Source organism: Podarcis filfolensis (genome assembly GCF_964270895.1).
Source record: "Podarcis filfolensis genome assembly, chromosome: 6".
In the NCBI taxonomy this organism is placed as follows: domain Eukaryota; kingdom Metazoa; phylum Chordata; class Lepidosauria; order Squamata; family Lacertidae; genus Podarcis; species Podarcis filfolensis.
This window is the reverse complement of record NC_139609.1, coordinates 91939003-91954325: the sequence shown is the minus strand read 5'-3', so window position 1 is coordinate 91954325 and position 15323 is coordinate 91939003. Positions and strand designations below refer to the sequence as shown.

The 15323-nt window shown below is 45.2% G+C and overlaps 1 protein-coding gene across 10 annotated transcripts in view; it reads left to right on the top strand.

Moving 5' to 3' along the window:
- The window catches only part of KCNQ2 (potassium voltage-gated channel subfamily Q member 2), a 132479-nt gene that overhangs the window by 66387 nt on the left and 50769 nt on the right, over window positions 1–15323 (top strand). For 9 of the 10 annotated variants that reach the window (XM_083618517.1, XM_083618515.1, XM_083618511.1 and 6 more), the window contains exon 8: window positions 2817–2911. In XM_083618517.1, coding sequence (XP_083474643.1) covers window positions 2817–2911 — 95 coding nt within the window. Of the gene's footprint in view, window positions 1–2816; window positions 2912–3223; window positions 3397–15323 lie in introns of those variants that run through there. The other variant, XM_083618510.1, reaches the window with a different exon arrangement.

Genomic DNA, 15323 nt, shown 5'->3' with positions numbered 1-15323 from the left:
TTTTAAAAGTTACCTTAAATATTTTTGTCAACTCATTATATATCATTTCCTAGAAAGCTTTTACCACCCCACACGATGAAACATCCTATACATATCCTTTTACATTTCCAGCACACATTTGAACTGGTTCTATACATTTTCACAATTTTACTAGGTGTAAAATACCAACGGTACATTGTTTTCATATAATTTTCTTTCAACGAACAGCAGGCTGTAAACTTCAAATCCTCTTTTCATAACTTTTCCCATGAAGAAAACTGTATATTATAACCAACATCTCTTACCCAGCATATAATTAGTGATGTAACTTCTAGAATTAGAGCCTGTTGTTGGCTCTGTCTGGCTCTGCCTACCATTGTCCTCTCTGCTTTCCATCCTATTGGTCCTGGTGGGCATCAGCTGCCCCTGGGTGCAATGCTTAGGTAGGAGGAGAAAAGCTATGTCAATCAAACAGTGCCAGGAAAGGCCATAATCTCAGGGGCAAAAGGTTCTGGGTTCAATTCCTGGCGCCTCCAGGTGGGGCTGGGAGAGAACTGCAGAGCCACTGATAGTCACTGGAGAAAAGACAGAAGTCAAGGGAGTAATTGTGTGACTCAGTCTGTGGCAGCACCTTGTGCTCCTAAGAATCACCGAATCTTTCCCAACACCAGGGTCTTTTCCAGGGAGTCTTCTCTTCTCATGAGGTGGCCAAAGTATTGGAGCCTCAGCTTCAGGATCTGTCCTTCCAGTGAGCACTCAGGGCTGATTTCTTTAAGAATGGACAGGTTGGATCTTCTTGCAGTCCAAGAGTCTCCTCCAGCACCATAATTCAAAAGCATCAATTCTTCGGCAACCAGGCTTCTTTCTGGTCCAGCTCTCATTTCCATACATCACTACTGGGAAAACCATAGCTTTAACTATACGGACCTTTGTCGGCAATGTGATGTCTTCTTTTTAAGATGCTGTCTAAGTTTGTCAAGTTCTTCCTATGTTTAGTCAAAATCTCCTTTCATGTAACTTGAAGCTATTGGTTTGGGTCCTACCTTCTGGAGCAGAAGAAAACCAGTTTCTCCATCTTCCATATGACAGCACTTGAGATATTTGAAGATGGCTATCATATCTTCTCTCAGTCTCCTTTTTTCCAGGCTAAACATGCTCAGCTCCTTCGACCATTCATCATAAGGCTTGTTTTCCAGACCCCTTGATCATCTCGGCCACCCTCTTCTGCACACATTCCAGCTTGTCAATATTCTTCCTAAATTGTGCTGCGCAGAGCTGGACTTAGTATTCCTGGTGTGGTCTGACTAAGGCAGTACTATTACTGCCCTTGATCTGGACGCTATACTTCCGTTGATGCTTGTCATCTTCAGCTGAGCATCGTTTGAGCATGACCCCCCACTAGAAGAAAGCTAGCTTTGTCAGCTAGTCTTAAGCTGGGCAACAGTGGAGAGGGAAGAAGGACGAAGCAGGCAAGCTTAATTAATTACACGGGCAAACTCATCTTGCCTGTGGCCTGAATTCCCACAGCTATGGTGCTGGAAATGGGGTGCAGGTTTTTGCTGCTGCTCCCAAAACAGATTCCTGTGTGCATAAAGACAAGAGTACATTTTCATCTTCTCTTTTTTAAAAAATCCAACTTAAGATCACATTCTCCCCATCCCCCTTCATAAGGAGAACTGAAATCTTGACGTGGGGAGAGGGAGGGAGAGGGACTGGAAATTGCTGCATAAATCACCCAGTGGCACTGGTGGGGAACTGTTCCTTACTCCCTGGCACAGCTCTTCAGAGTGTGAGAGAGGAAGAATATGGATCTATGCAGGGCATTTGAGGCCAAAGTAGACGCTGCATGAAGTAAACACCTCGATCTGTGAGGAGCATCACATCTGTGTGTGGAGAGAGAGAGAATGTGTGATGTGTGTGCTTGCCTAATCAATTCCTCCATAGGCTGTTTTTCTGATCAGAATCTCTCCCCCTCTCCATATGGTTTTTCACCTGCAGGGGGAATGATACTAACTCTCCCCCTAGCCGAGCTTCAAGATAACTGATATCTTGAAGAATCGCCTGAGATGGTCTTCCTTTCCTCTTTAAGGATGGGGATTCTGTGGCCTTCCAGGTGCTGTTCAGTTCCTGATATCCCTGAACACTGACCTTACTGGCCGGGGCAGATGGGAATTGTAGTCCAAAAGTGCCCAAAGTCATCCCTGCTCCCCAGGCCTGGTGTAAATGATAGATTGCAGCAACCAGATCTCTCTCTTTGCTTCCACACCCCTCTTTAAATTACACCTGCATCCTCAAGAACCGCCTCTTTCCATATGAACCTACCCGGGCCCTGAGTCATAGCTGTCAACTTTTCCCTTTTCTTGTGAGAAATCCTATTCAGAATAAGGGAATTCCCCTTAAAAAAAGGAAAAAGTTGACAGCTACGCCTGAGATAATATTCTGAGGCCCTCCTTTGTGTGCCTCCTCCTTGAGAGGTCCGGAGGGTAGCAACACGAGAACGGGGCCTTCTCTGCAGTGGCTCCCCAGCTGTGGAATGCTCTCCCCAGGGAAGTTCACCTGGTGCCTTCATTGTACACCTTTAGGCACCAGGCAAAAACGTTCCTCTTTAACCAGGCCTTTGGTTGATCTGATTTACATCCCATGCCCTTTTAAAATGTGTTTTTTTGGGGGCACAGGAATTGAGTTTCTGTTTTTATTAGGTATTTTGTGGTTTTATATCTTGATTTTATTCTGTGAATTGCCCTGAGACTCTGAGGTATAGGGCAATATATAAATTCAATTAATAATAATAATAATAATAATAATAATAATAATAATAATAATAATTCCCTTCGCAGGCTGCCTGGAGGTTCTATGCCACAAACCTCACTCGAACCGATTTGCATTCGACTTGGAATTACTACGAGCGAACCGTGACCGTCCCCATGTACAGGTCAGTATTTCCTTATTACGCTCCGTTTTTCTTCTGTGGGTGCCCACCTCCATCTTAGCATGCTTCTGTTTCGTTATGTTGAAGCAAACCATTCTGCTTTCACCGTTCTTTTAAAAGCTTGCCAGGAGCAGCCGCTGGCATTTCCGCAAGTTTAGTTTTATTTTCAATCGTTGCAGATTTATCTCCCCGTTGTTTCCATGCCCATGGTATTAATTTCTGTTCTTTTCTTGTATGTGTGTGTCCGTGTGTACGTTTTGTGTTGGTTTCCATCTTTATTTTTCTGCACTTGTTGTTGGTGTTGTTCTGTGACAGTGGCCACGCCAAATGCCAGAAGACCTCCTGAAGGGCTTCCCCCGAAAGGTAAAAAATAAAAATCACCACTCAAACCCCACTCTAAAAAACAAACACCCTCTTCTTGATTTCCCCTGGCAATTTGAGTTGCTCTGGTATGTCAGTGTAACGGGGGATTTTCTGGTGAGTCTGGCTTTTTCAAACAACCTGGAATAGCCTCTTGTGACTGCAGTTTCTTTGCCTTTCAACGTGCAAGAGTTTGAGAGCAGGAAGCGTTGGAGATGCCCAGGCAATTGAGCTCACCTTCTAGTAAGAGACTTTCAGCCAGAAAGTTAAGCCCAGCTTGGGGAATGTGGCTTGGATGGTGCCAACAGAGAGCTAGTTGGCTGGAGAAATGGGCAGCTGAAGTGGCTGGTGCCTCGGGTTTGACATTTGTAACTCGTGAAATATCTCTGCGGCTTGGCCGCCGATAGGGCCAATGCAACCCATGGCCAGGAGGCTGTGTGTGGCAAACTGTGTTGTAGCCCCCTTCCGCTACAACAACAACAACAACACGTTTCAAGAGGGTTCGCCGTGCTTTGTTATCTGCAGTTTGAGGGCAAGCTGCGCTTTGTGCAAACCATGGTTTGCCACATTTGGACATGCCAGCAAACGATGGTTTGTTGTGTACCAGAAGTTGGGGTAGAGTCATATGGAGGTGCACGGCAGGCGGACAGCAGAGCAAGGAAGGCAAAGTCCCAGCCCAAACAGGAAGCCCTTTGTAGCTCTTCCTGTCTCTGTGTGCTCATGCACAACCTTTTTGGAAGGGGCTGGTCCAGAGTCTATTTTACCACCAGGAAGTTGCCCTGTGTTGCAGTTCCGATAGTTCCCACATAGATTGCAAGGATTGCTGCCTTCTGTTCTGCTCTTTGTGCTCCAAACAACTTTCTGAATTTCTTGGTGCCATTTTAGCACAGTTGGGGAAATAGGATTTGCCTTCTGTTTGATTTCAATGTTTTTGCAACTCACAGAGCTTCCTTCTATTGCCTTGGCAGCCTTGAGAATCCAGCAAGAGCTATTTTAGACTCCACAGTTAGTAGCTGTGTCAATGTCTTAATCTGACAGACCCATTGACCTATTTTGCTGTTGCGCTGTTCGTTGCCTTTCGAAGTTTTAATTTTCAGTTTTTAGGTGTGTGGTTTTTAAAAAAAAAAATCAAAAAAAATCCCGGGCACTGAATTTTTGGGAGTTTGCATTTCTGAAATTTATTCTCTGCAAAGTTGCAATGGCCATTGACCAATATCAATAAAAGCAATTAGAGCCTGTTAGGGAATCCAGGATTGCTTCAGTTTTGCAGGTGGTGAATGTCGAGGCTGAGTGTGAATGACTTTCCTAAGATTACCTGGTGAGTTTATCATCTGGATGAGTGACCAGGAGAGGCAAGCTCAGCCTATGATAACCAGTGTCCTAGGAGAGGGATGACACTGAAAAACACCCTCTGTTCTGTGGGCAACCAGCTGTTTATTATTTATTTATTTATTTCCTAATATTTATACACTGTTTAATTGTAATTGTAAGCCCCCCCAAAAAAAACCTCAACGTGATTTCAAAAAAGATAAAAATGAAAAAATTACCACTGAGAAAAAAATGACAGCAATAATTAAAAACTTTCAGATAATGGATAGATCGTCAGCTTTCTAAGCACCTCGGGTAGGCTTGTCTAAGCAAAGCTGCTTTTAGCAGGCTCTGAAAGGAGTACTGTGATATCAATAGGCAGGGAGTTCCACAGATTTCAAGGTCTGGGTAGCTTCATGTGGGTAATACAGTAAACCAATTCAGCCCTGATGTTTTCACAGTCTGCCATATTAACATCTTAAAAACGTCTGATGAAATCTGGCTCTAACAGCACCATCAGCATAAGAAAACAGACCTTTTGAGCATCGCACCTCTATTAACACCGGCAGGTAAATGTGGCTATTTTCAGCTGTGGATCTGCAGAGCTGACTCTATTCAAAATCTGGGTTGAATACTTTGTTCTCACAGCTTAGCATCTAGGACTGCAGAGCAGAAAGCGTGGGAGAGCCTCAACCACTTCATCTCCAGAGACACAAAGTCTCTGTGGTTAGTCGTGTTTCTTAAATTTGCAAGTTTCAAGGGTGTCTGCGGTGAGGCCGTATGTTTACAGTGCAATTCTGTTCAAGTGGCGCTTACTCACAGGGAAGTATATCTAGGATTGCAGCCTTGCCTTCGTTCGCATGGGCGCACGTACACAGAGCATAAAGGAGGATGGAGGTATAACTCTCTCACACAGAATGCTTGCAAATAATGCCTAACAGAAACGTGTGCATGTCTATCCTGTCTAAAAAGAATCCTAATCAGTATAATTAAAGCTTTTCCGTACCGTAAAGCAAACGGTCATGTTACATTGTCCAGCACCTCCTCCTCATTTATCCTTGGGCGGCTGAATGCCAGGCTAAAAAAACGTAAGAGATAAATTGGATTTTGTCCAGTTGAGTGGCAGCTGGGTTGCTATCGGCCAGAGCGAGACGTCTGCTAGAAATAAAAAACTGAGCTGCGTTCAGTTTGATTCCTGATGCGTGGCATATCCAAGCAGGCATTCTGAGTGTGTTTTTGACCACGGATGTTGTCCGATATCAGGGGCCGTGTGAAATGCAAGCGGCCACACAATGGGGCTGTTTGCAATTCGGTGGACGCTCGGGTTGCGAATGTGATCCATGCAGGAGGCACGTTCGCAACCCGCAGTGTTGCATCTGCACATGCGCGGGTTGCGATTCGGCGCTTCTGCGCATGCACAAAGCACGATTTAGTGCTTCTGCACATGTGCAATTGCCCAAACCTGGAAGTAATCTGTGTGCAACCCGAAAACGCGCAACCCGAAGCATTTGTAACCCAAGGTATGACTGTATTTACTGTATTTTTTGCTCTGTAAGACTCACTTTTTCCCTCCTAAAACGTAAGGGAAAATGTGTGTGCGTCTTATGGAGTGAATGCAGGCTATGCAGCTATCCCAGAAGCCAGAGCAGAAGGAGGGATTGCTGCTTTCACTGCACAGCGATCCCTCTTGCTGTTCTGGCTTCTGAGATTCAGAATATTTTTTTTTCTTGTTTTCCTCCTCCAAAAACTAGGTGCGTCTTGTGGTCTGGTGCGTCTTATAGAGCGAAAAATACGGTATACTGTAATCTTGATGCGATGACACCATTTTCTAACGTGCTCTCGTGCCAAGGTCTTTGCAGGGCACGAGGTCCAGCAAGACAGGGCTGGGTAGGGCAACAGAGAATCGTCACGGGGGCAGAAGCAGCTGGCGGGCAGGGCAAGAAGGGAATAAACAGCCAGACACGCTGAATGGACCAAGAGTACTCATTCACATTGCCTGGGCTATGGGCTTTCAACCTCATTTCATGTGGCTGCCAAGGGGATGAAAAAATGGGGCAAAGGGAGGTTCCAGATAGAGAGACCACTAGCTCTAGTCTTGCTCACGAGGCAGCAGTAAATCACACCGAGCAAGCTGGAGTTAACTCTTTATTAGCCAAACAGGATCTGCACGGGAGTGTCAGGCCTAGTGGGCACAGCAACTGAGGTCTTGCCTCCATGATTTTCCCTGTGACCCCCCCATCAAGCCCCCCCCCCACTCCCTGAGCTCTGAGCTGTCTTCCCTTGGTGGTTAGCCAGCTAGTTCCTCCCACTATTCCTAAGAGATTATCTACAGTGGTACCTCTGGTTACTAACTTAATTCGTTCCGGAGGTCCGTTCTTAAACTGAAACCATTCTTAACCTGAGGTACCACTTTAGCTAATGGGGCCTCCCGCTGCCCCTGTGCCACTGGCGTGTGATTTCTGTTCTCATCCTGATGTAAAGTTCTTAACCCGAGGTACTGCTTCTGGGTTAGCGGAGTCTGTAACCCGAAGTGTTTGTAACCCAAAGTACCACTGTACAAGGAAATGTGACTCTCAATCAAAAATCCCCCACTCCCCATTGTGCAGGACTCTCCAGTACCAGATCCCTTCATGTGTAAGAACAAATATGCTGGCTGACATACATTTAGATTTTAATCACTTATGTATTATATTTCCTGGAAGAAATGGAGGAAGTGAGAGATTTTACTTTCTTGGGCTCCATAATCACTGCAGATGGTGACAGCAGTCACGAAATTAAAAGATCCCTGCTTCTTGGGAGAAAAGCAATGACAAACCTAGACAGCATCTTAAAAAGCAGAGACATCACCTTGCCAACAAAGGTCCATATAGTTAAAGCCATGGTTTTCCCAGTAGTGATGTATGGAAGTGAGAGCTGGAGCATAAAGAAGGACACTGGAAGGACAGATCCTGAAGCTGAGGCTCCAATACTTTGGCCACCTCATGAGAAGAGAAGACACCCTGGAAAAGACACTGATGTTGGGAAAGATGGAGGGCACAAGGAGAAGGGGATGGCAGAGGACGAGATGGTTGGACAGTGTTCTCGAAGCTACCAGCATGAGTTTGACCAAACTGTGGGAGGCAGTGGAAGACAGGAGTACCTGGCATGCTCTGGTCCGTGGGGTCACGAAGAGTTGGACACGACTAAATGACTAAACAACAACAACATTACATTTCCTGTCCACCTTTTTCTCTGAGGAGCTCAGGGTAGTGTACATGTTTCTTGCCCCCCCCCTTTAACAACAGCCCTGTGAGGTAGGTTTCTCTGTGGCTTCTCGATCACCAGCCTCAGCATCCTCATCCAGTTCTCCCTTTTAATTACTGTATTTGATTGCTAGATGCCCTGAGGACATGGATTCCAAACACGCACAGAGTTCAATACATCATTGCTCCTTTCCAGAACAGTATAAAACCTCTTCTTTCCTCTTTGAGCTGTTTTTTCCCCTGTGGCGGCTGCAGTTCAGAGTTCATAATTGTGACCCATGCTTCGTAAACAAGGGGTCAAACAGACCTTAGGTTGGAATCCTGCATCAGCCCCATGGACCAGGGTGGGTCCTATTCCAAGTAAACAGAGTTGTACTGTTAGCTGGCCAGCGCTGAAACAAATCTTCCATATTCCTAACCACCTAAAGGCACCCTTCATTTTTGGAGTTTAAATGGAGTGGTTTCTATTGACAGCAGTTTAGCATCAAAGGACTCTCCAGAGCCCTAGTTCCTTGGCCAGTGGAATATTCTTGCACAGGCTGCCTAGATGAAAATCGCAGGGAATCCCCGTGATGACGCTAGGGGAGAAGAAACTCCCAGAACGAAGCATCCTTTCCAGAAGTCTCCCTAGCTGAGAAGCAGCCTGCGTCATTTCACTGCGGGCAGATGACACAATATGGCAATCCTGACTTGAGCTGAGCCAGGGTGGGGGTATTTCCCCGGATGCTAAACACAGCAGACCATGTCACTTTCCACATCCCTGGTTTTCACAGCGTGCGATTCATCCCCGGGCCAACAATGTGCAGGCTCTCTTTCATCCTTAATGCGCTTATTTGGCAAACTGCGTGAGATGCCCTGCGAAAAATAGTATGAATCCATTGAGTCATGGCTGCCTTTCCTTGCCGGCTGGATGCGGGCGTGCGGCCTCAAAGGTTAAACTGAGGGGACCAATACCAGAGGTGGTATTCTAGGAGATGCTGAATATCCCTCGTGCCTCTCCATTATGTAGGGTGGGTTTTTAATAGAGTTGCAAAAATTGGGTGCCTCCTGCTCTCTCTGCCAAGCGGTGGCAAGAGCCCATGGAGTTCCAGCCACTCACTCACCCAGGGTTTCTTTGGAGAATTGAGACAGAGTGGAGACTATCGTAGCTGTAAGAAAGATGGTTTATTCACCTGTTTGCACCATCAGTCTGCATGGGAGGAGCCCAGATCTTACAACATGGTCATTTCAAGTGGGGTTTGTACCCTCTTCTGAGTTTATGGATTTTCTCAGTTTCGTGCTCCCTCAATGCCCTGTTTGGGGGAACTTCCTGCGCCACCCTAAAACTGGTGCTAATGGGGAATGGGGAGCAACATCTACTGCCCTCTGCTGGGGTTTTCTACTGGTGGCTAAACTCAGCTCCACTGGGAACCAGGTTACAGGATGACACAATGGACTCTGCTGGGGGCTTTTGGGAGAAAAAAAATGGCAGCTGGTGATCTTTGAGAGTGACACAGAAACTCTAATGAAGGGCAATGAGTTCTGTGTTCATCCTCTCCAATTTCAGGGAGGTTAGTTCTCTAGTTTCACCCCCAAAAAAATTCCAGCTGAAAGTTCTTTATGGAGGGCATTGTCTGTTGTTGCCCCAATCCTATTGAATTCCCTTCTTCCCTCTACCATACAGCAAACATTACCCATCAGATGCTTCCAACATCTTGTAAAGATGTATCTTTTGCTCAGGGTTCCCCTGACCCATTTGACTGGACCTTGATACAGAAATCCAATTAATCTCTGTTTAATTTGATTTTTATTTGCTTTTCTACGTTTTTATGCCAATTTATTTGTTTTCAGTTGCATCCTTCTTTCAATATCCATTGTTTCTATATCCCACACAGTGTACAACAGCACTTGGCTTTCTTTAAAAAACCATTAAGTGGTTTAGAAAAAGCTTTTAAATGGATAATTTTTGGCCTGGCATTAGTTTTTTGGTGTTCTGTTTTATCTGCTGCTGTTTTATTGGCATGCGTGCTTTTTTAAAACAGGATTTTATGGGTGACTCCTGGAGTCAGCCTCTAGTTTAACGTCGCCCTTTTGTAGACGTGCCGTTTTGTGAACTGCTTTGCATCTTATTTTTAGAGCATGAAAGGATCACATAGGTATTTCAAATAAGGATCAAAGGAGATCTTTGGATCCCGGCCGCTCCCCTGCCCCGTCTTTTTAACAAAAAGCAAAATATCCTGCTGCTCTTCTTCTTCTTCTTCTTCTTCTTCTTCTTCTTCTTCTTCTTCTTCTTCTTCTTCTTTTTCTTCTTCTTCTTCTTTCCCTCGTAGCCGAGTAAGATTGTCTTTCATAAACACCGTTTTAACAATGAGTCTGTAAGTGACCGTGGAGGCCAATTCTGGATCCACACATCCTTCCACAGTGGGACATAGGTTTCCTGGTGGGAGTAGATCACTGTGTGGATTTGCTAAGTGTGCCTTCCTCTTAGCACGATTCTCCCCTTGCATCCTGAGTTCGAGTGTCTTCAAAGCCCATGACACCTTTGGTAAAGGCTGTTTTCCAATTGGAGCTCTTGCAGGCAAGTGTTTCCCAATTGTTGGTTTTTATACTACATTTTTTAAAGATTTGCCTTGAGAGAGTTTTTAAACCTCTTTTGCTGACCACCAGCATTACGCTTTTCATTTTTAAGTTCGGAATAGAGAAGTTGCTTTGGAAGGCGATAATCAGCCATCTGCACAACATGACCATCCAAGAAGTTGATGTTGAAGAATCGTTGCTTCAGCACTGGTGATCTGTGGTCCAAAGTATCTCTGCTCTTACAGGTGATTGCATAGAGCTGGTCACAATATGGTAGGGAGAGAGTCAGGATACTGCTGTGGATAGGTCAGTCTTCCCCCAATGTGATGCTCTCCAGATATTTTGGAGCACTTCAGGTGGTTGGGCTGACAGGAGAGTTAAGTAAGTCCCAAGGTGAAAAAGAGCTGTCGTGAAACTGATACCTTCTCTCACTTGTTTCCCACTTGGGAAAAGTGTCTTCCTGGCATGGGGGTGGGAGAACTCTTGCTCATTTCACCTCCACAGTGCAGACAATCCTTTATCAATTCCATTCCCCCATCAATTGCAGCATTGCACACAGTTCTGTAGTTTAAGTAAGGTTGCGCACAAGGATTTAGTCCCAAAAGCGAACAGGAAGGAATGTCCCGTGAGTTCACAGAAGTGCCTTCACAGCAGACTGTGATATAAAGCCGACAAGAGCTTCTAAACACCTTGTTCATTTCACCTCTGAAGACGCGTCTTCAGGCTTGCAGAGCTGGAGTTGGGGACAAAGTTTTATCGGTTTCTCTGTAGCTTTTCACAGGCTTTTCACAGGAATTACATATCTTAGGTTCGCTGTTGATTTTTTTCCTCTAAGATTTGGTATCCTGGGGAGGAATTCAGTGTAACACTAAATAAATTATTCCATCAGCTCAGGGCATTTCAGAAGGAATTATCCCTCTGCTCCTCACCTCGTGTGCTGTTCTGGGGGTCCCCTGACTAATTTTTTTTGAGGGGGGCATGTGGGGTATGGAGGAGAGAGGAGGGAATGTTGCATTCGTGGAAGACTTTGCACTGGCTTCTGCAAGCAGGACTTATGAGTTGAACCCAGCCCTGTGCAATTGTGGGAGGCCAACTCTCTCCCACTTTATGTATCCAGGGCAGCTGTTTACTAGCTCCATCTGGTACGCCGGCTGAGACCCCACTTGCCCGCAGACTGACCTTCCAGAGTGGTACATGCCTGGTTATCTCCCGCTTGGACTACTACAATGCGATCTACCTTTGGAGCTACCTTTGAAACTACAACTAATCCAGAATGCGGCCCCTAGACTGGTGACTTGGAGAAGCTGACAGGACCATATAACACTGGTCCTGAAAGGCCCACATTGGCTCCCAGTACATTTCTAAGCAGAATTCAAAGTGTTGGTGCCGACCCTTAAAGCCCTAAGCAGCCTCAGCCCTGTATACCTGAAGGAGCGTCTCCACCCCCATCGTTCAGCCCAGACACTGAAGTCCAGTTCCAAGAGCCTTCTGGCGGTTCCCTCACTGCAAGAAGTGAAGGTACAGGGAACCAGGCAGATGGCCTTCTCGGTAGTAGCACCCACCCTGTGAAACACCCTTTGATCAGATGTCAAGGAAATGAGTAACTATGTAACCTTTAGAAGGCATCTGAAGGCAGCCCAGCCCTGTATTAGGGAAGCTTTTTAATGTACAATGTTTTATTATGTTTTTATATATGTTGGCAGCCACCCAGAGTGGCTGGCACAACCCAGTCAGTTGGGTGGGGTACAAATAACTTCTTCTTCTTCTTCTTCTTCTTCTTCTTCTTCTTCTTCTTCTTCTTCGGGTTAAATGCATGCATGTACAAAACTTCAGAACTTCATGGAAATAAAGGACAAGCTCAGCACATGCCAATCATCCCATGTTCCAGTGCTTACAACCAACCCCCATCCCCTTTATTAATTGCAAAAAGGGAACTCCATTTTATGGGACGTGGGTGGTGCTGTGGGTTAAACCACAGAGCCTAGGACTTGCTGATCAGAAGGTCAGCGGTTCGAATCCTCACAATGGGGTGAGCTCCCGTCTTTCGGTCCCAGCTCCTGCCAACCTAGCAGTTTGAAAGCACATCAAAGTGCAAGTAGATAAATAGGTACCTCTCTGGCGGGAAGGTAAACGGCATTTCCGTGCGCTGCTCTGGTTCACCAGAAGCAGCTTAGTCATGCTGGCCACATGACCCAGAAGCTGTACGCCGGCTCCCTTGGCCAATAAAGCAAGATGAGCACCGCAACCCCAGAGTCGGTCACGACTGGACCTAATGGTCAGGGGTCCCTTTACCTTTACAACTCCATTTTGAAATTATCAGTTAGAAAAAGGAGACTGGGAATAGAGGGGAAGAAAGGCACAGATGTTCTTAAGGAGAATTTCATCATCAGTGGAGGAAAGGAGACAAGCAACAGAGCATTGCAAAGAGAGAGGATCTGTCCATCATATTAGAGTCCCAGTCCATGCACTGCTCCGATTCCCAATGGATATTGCATAGACGTTTCCAAAGTGATCGAATAATTTAATTTTAGATGCTATGATTTACAAAATGCCACTTTTAAATATACTCCAGATGGAGAAATCCTGCATTTTTATGTGAATTACACATCTAGATTTTTCTCACTGTCCTCTCTGCATCAGACTGATCTTTAAGGTGATGCTGAGAAGGTCACACACGGTGGAGGTTTAACTCTCTTCTTTGTAATTAGGATTAATAACACTTGCCTTTCAAATGAAGAGGATTAATTAAATCTTGTAAGTCACCAGAGAGCCTCTTTATTATTATAGGCAGTGATTTCATCTGCAGGAAAGCTACTCTGGTTAAATCTTAAAAAGTGCTATAGCAGGCTATAACTCAGCCACCGCAGAATGGCAGAATTTGTCTTCCTGAGTTGGGCAGAAGTGTATTTATCTAGAGTATATAATGGCAAGAAGAGCTCTGTTGCTTATGCTACCTGGAGAATTAAAAGTATTTTCCTAAGGTCTGTCCTTCCTCCCTGCAAATTCAATGTAGTCTTAAGTGGGGAATGCATGTGCAGAACAAAGTCCGCTCGGGCAACAAGACTGGCCTGGGGGTTCCCCTTCTGCGCAGATTTAGCACACATGTTCCACAACAACTTAGGGCTCACTCTTAATTTCAGGGTTGTGAGTTCAAGCCTCACATTGGGCAAAAGATTCCCTCATTGCAGCAGGTTGGACTAGATGATCCTTGTGGCCCCTTCAAACTCTACAATTCTATGATTCACACTTACCTTTCCTCCCGCGCTTTCTAGGCACAGTTTTCCCTCCCAGTGTGGTCCTTTCCCTGTGAAAAACTCACTCTTTAATGCTGAATCAGAACAAACAGCAATTAGGGGTTTCTGCAGATTGCTGTTTGCTCCAATTCTGCAGTAAAGAGTGGACCTGGGCCTAGAAATGCCGCACTAAAGGAAATCCAGATGAACCCTTGGTTTAATCCTGCCCTGCAGGTCTGGATATCCTTGTGCACAGATCTAGGATGTCTAACTTTAGGGACACTGTTGCTTCCTTAAGGAGCATCTCTTCTCAGTTTATCCTGCCTCAGAAGGAAGGTAGGAGCACTCCTTTTCCCATCAGGATTTAACCTAGCTTTCTTCCTGACATGCTTATCTTCTGTTTGCGGGGATTTTTATGCCTTGAAAAACATCTTATTGCTGGAGCCCCCACCTGCAGCATGATATGGTAGAAGCCTGTCTCCCGTTTATCTCTTCAGAGAGAGCATCTAGCTCAACATTTTATCGTTTCTGCTGTTGCTAAATATATAAGAAAAGATCACGAGAGCTTTCCAAACCAGAACAATGATGTGTGGAGCAAAATAAGCTGTGATTAAATATATATATATGCAAAGTAGCTCAAATTCTTTCAGGCATCTGCATTGATTTTATGAGCCAGCTGAAAATTGGTGAGAACATTGGGAAGAGGCGGGATTGAAGATGTAAGGATTTGAATGTTTGAAGACAAATGCTTGCTTGACTCAAATCTTGTTCAGGGTGCGCAGAGTTGATGTGCATCAGCTTAAATGCAAATTTGCAAAGTTCTGGGTGGTTTCAAATCAGATTTTTTAAAAAATTACACCTGCCATTGTAGGCAATGTTTGAATTTCACAGTGTGTGGTGTGCAGAATTTCTGGCGAGTTTGTTGAAGACAGCTTTCCAATTTTCACAATTTGCGGTTATGATTTCCAGTTAATTGAAGTCTTTTGGCGCTCCATTCTGGCTGAAGCTTTCATCCTTTACAGAGATAACCGCTTTCATTCCTCCCTGTTCTGCCCTTTTCCTTCGGGCCATTTAAGCACATGCCTGAGATGTTCCAAGTGACCCTTGTAAATGGTGCACAGTAGACAAGTGGGGAGAAACTTGCAATCGTGGACATGCCCATCTTTGGTCCCCGTTAAGTGTATGTAATATGTTGAGATGCTGGGATTGAAGTTGGGACCGTTCCCATGCAACACATATGCTTTATCATTGAGTTGTGGCACCAGGGTCTTTTGAATTTTAATAGCCTAACTATTGGGACAGTGAATGGGGTTTCCAGCTCCTCACAGCTACAATCCTCAAACCAGTTTAACAACAATATCTTCCACACCAAGGGACTAGCTCTGTTGAGGGCATGCGTTTGTGGGTTAGGAATCGCTAAAATGAAATCCACAGCCTTTCCCCCCAAACTACAGCTCTGACAATCCTTTGGAAGATCAGAATGTGTAGAAAGCTGATTTCAGGTGGTAGCTGATGCTGCGTAGATGTGATCATGGTGGCACCTTGATGGTGGTTGAGAGGAAAAATACTCCTTTGGGGAATCTTAACATTGGCTTCATGTACCATATCTACTGTAAGTGGACAGGTTTTGCTCATTCTTATGGTCTTTATTGATGTTGGAACAACAGAGTTATGTAATAAAGGAGATCATTTTGGAGGGTGACGTTTATTTGGCCT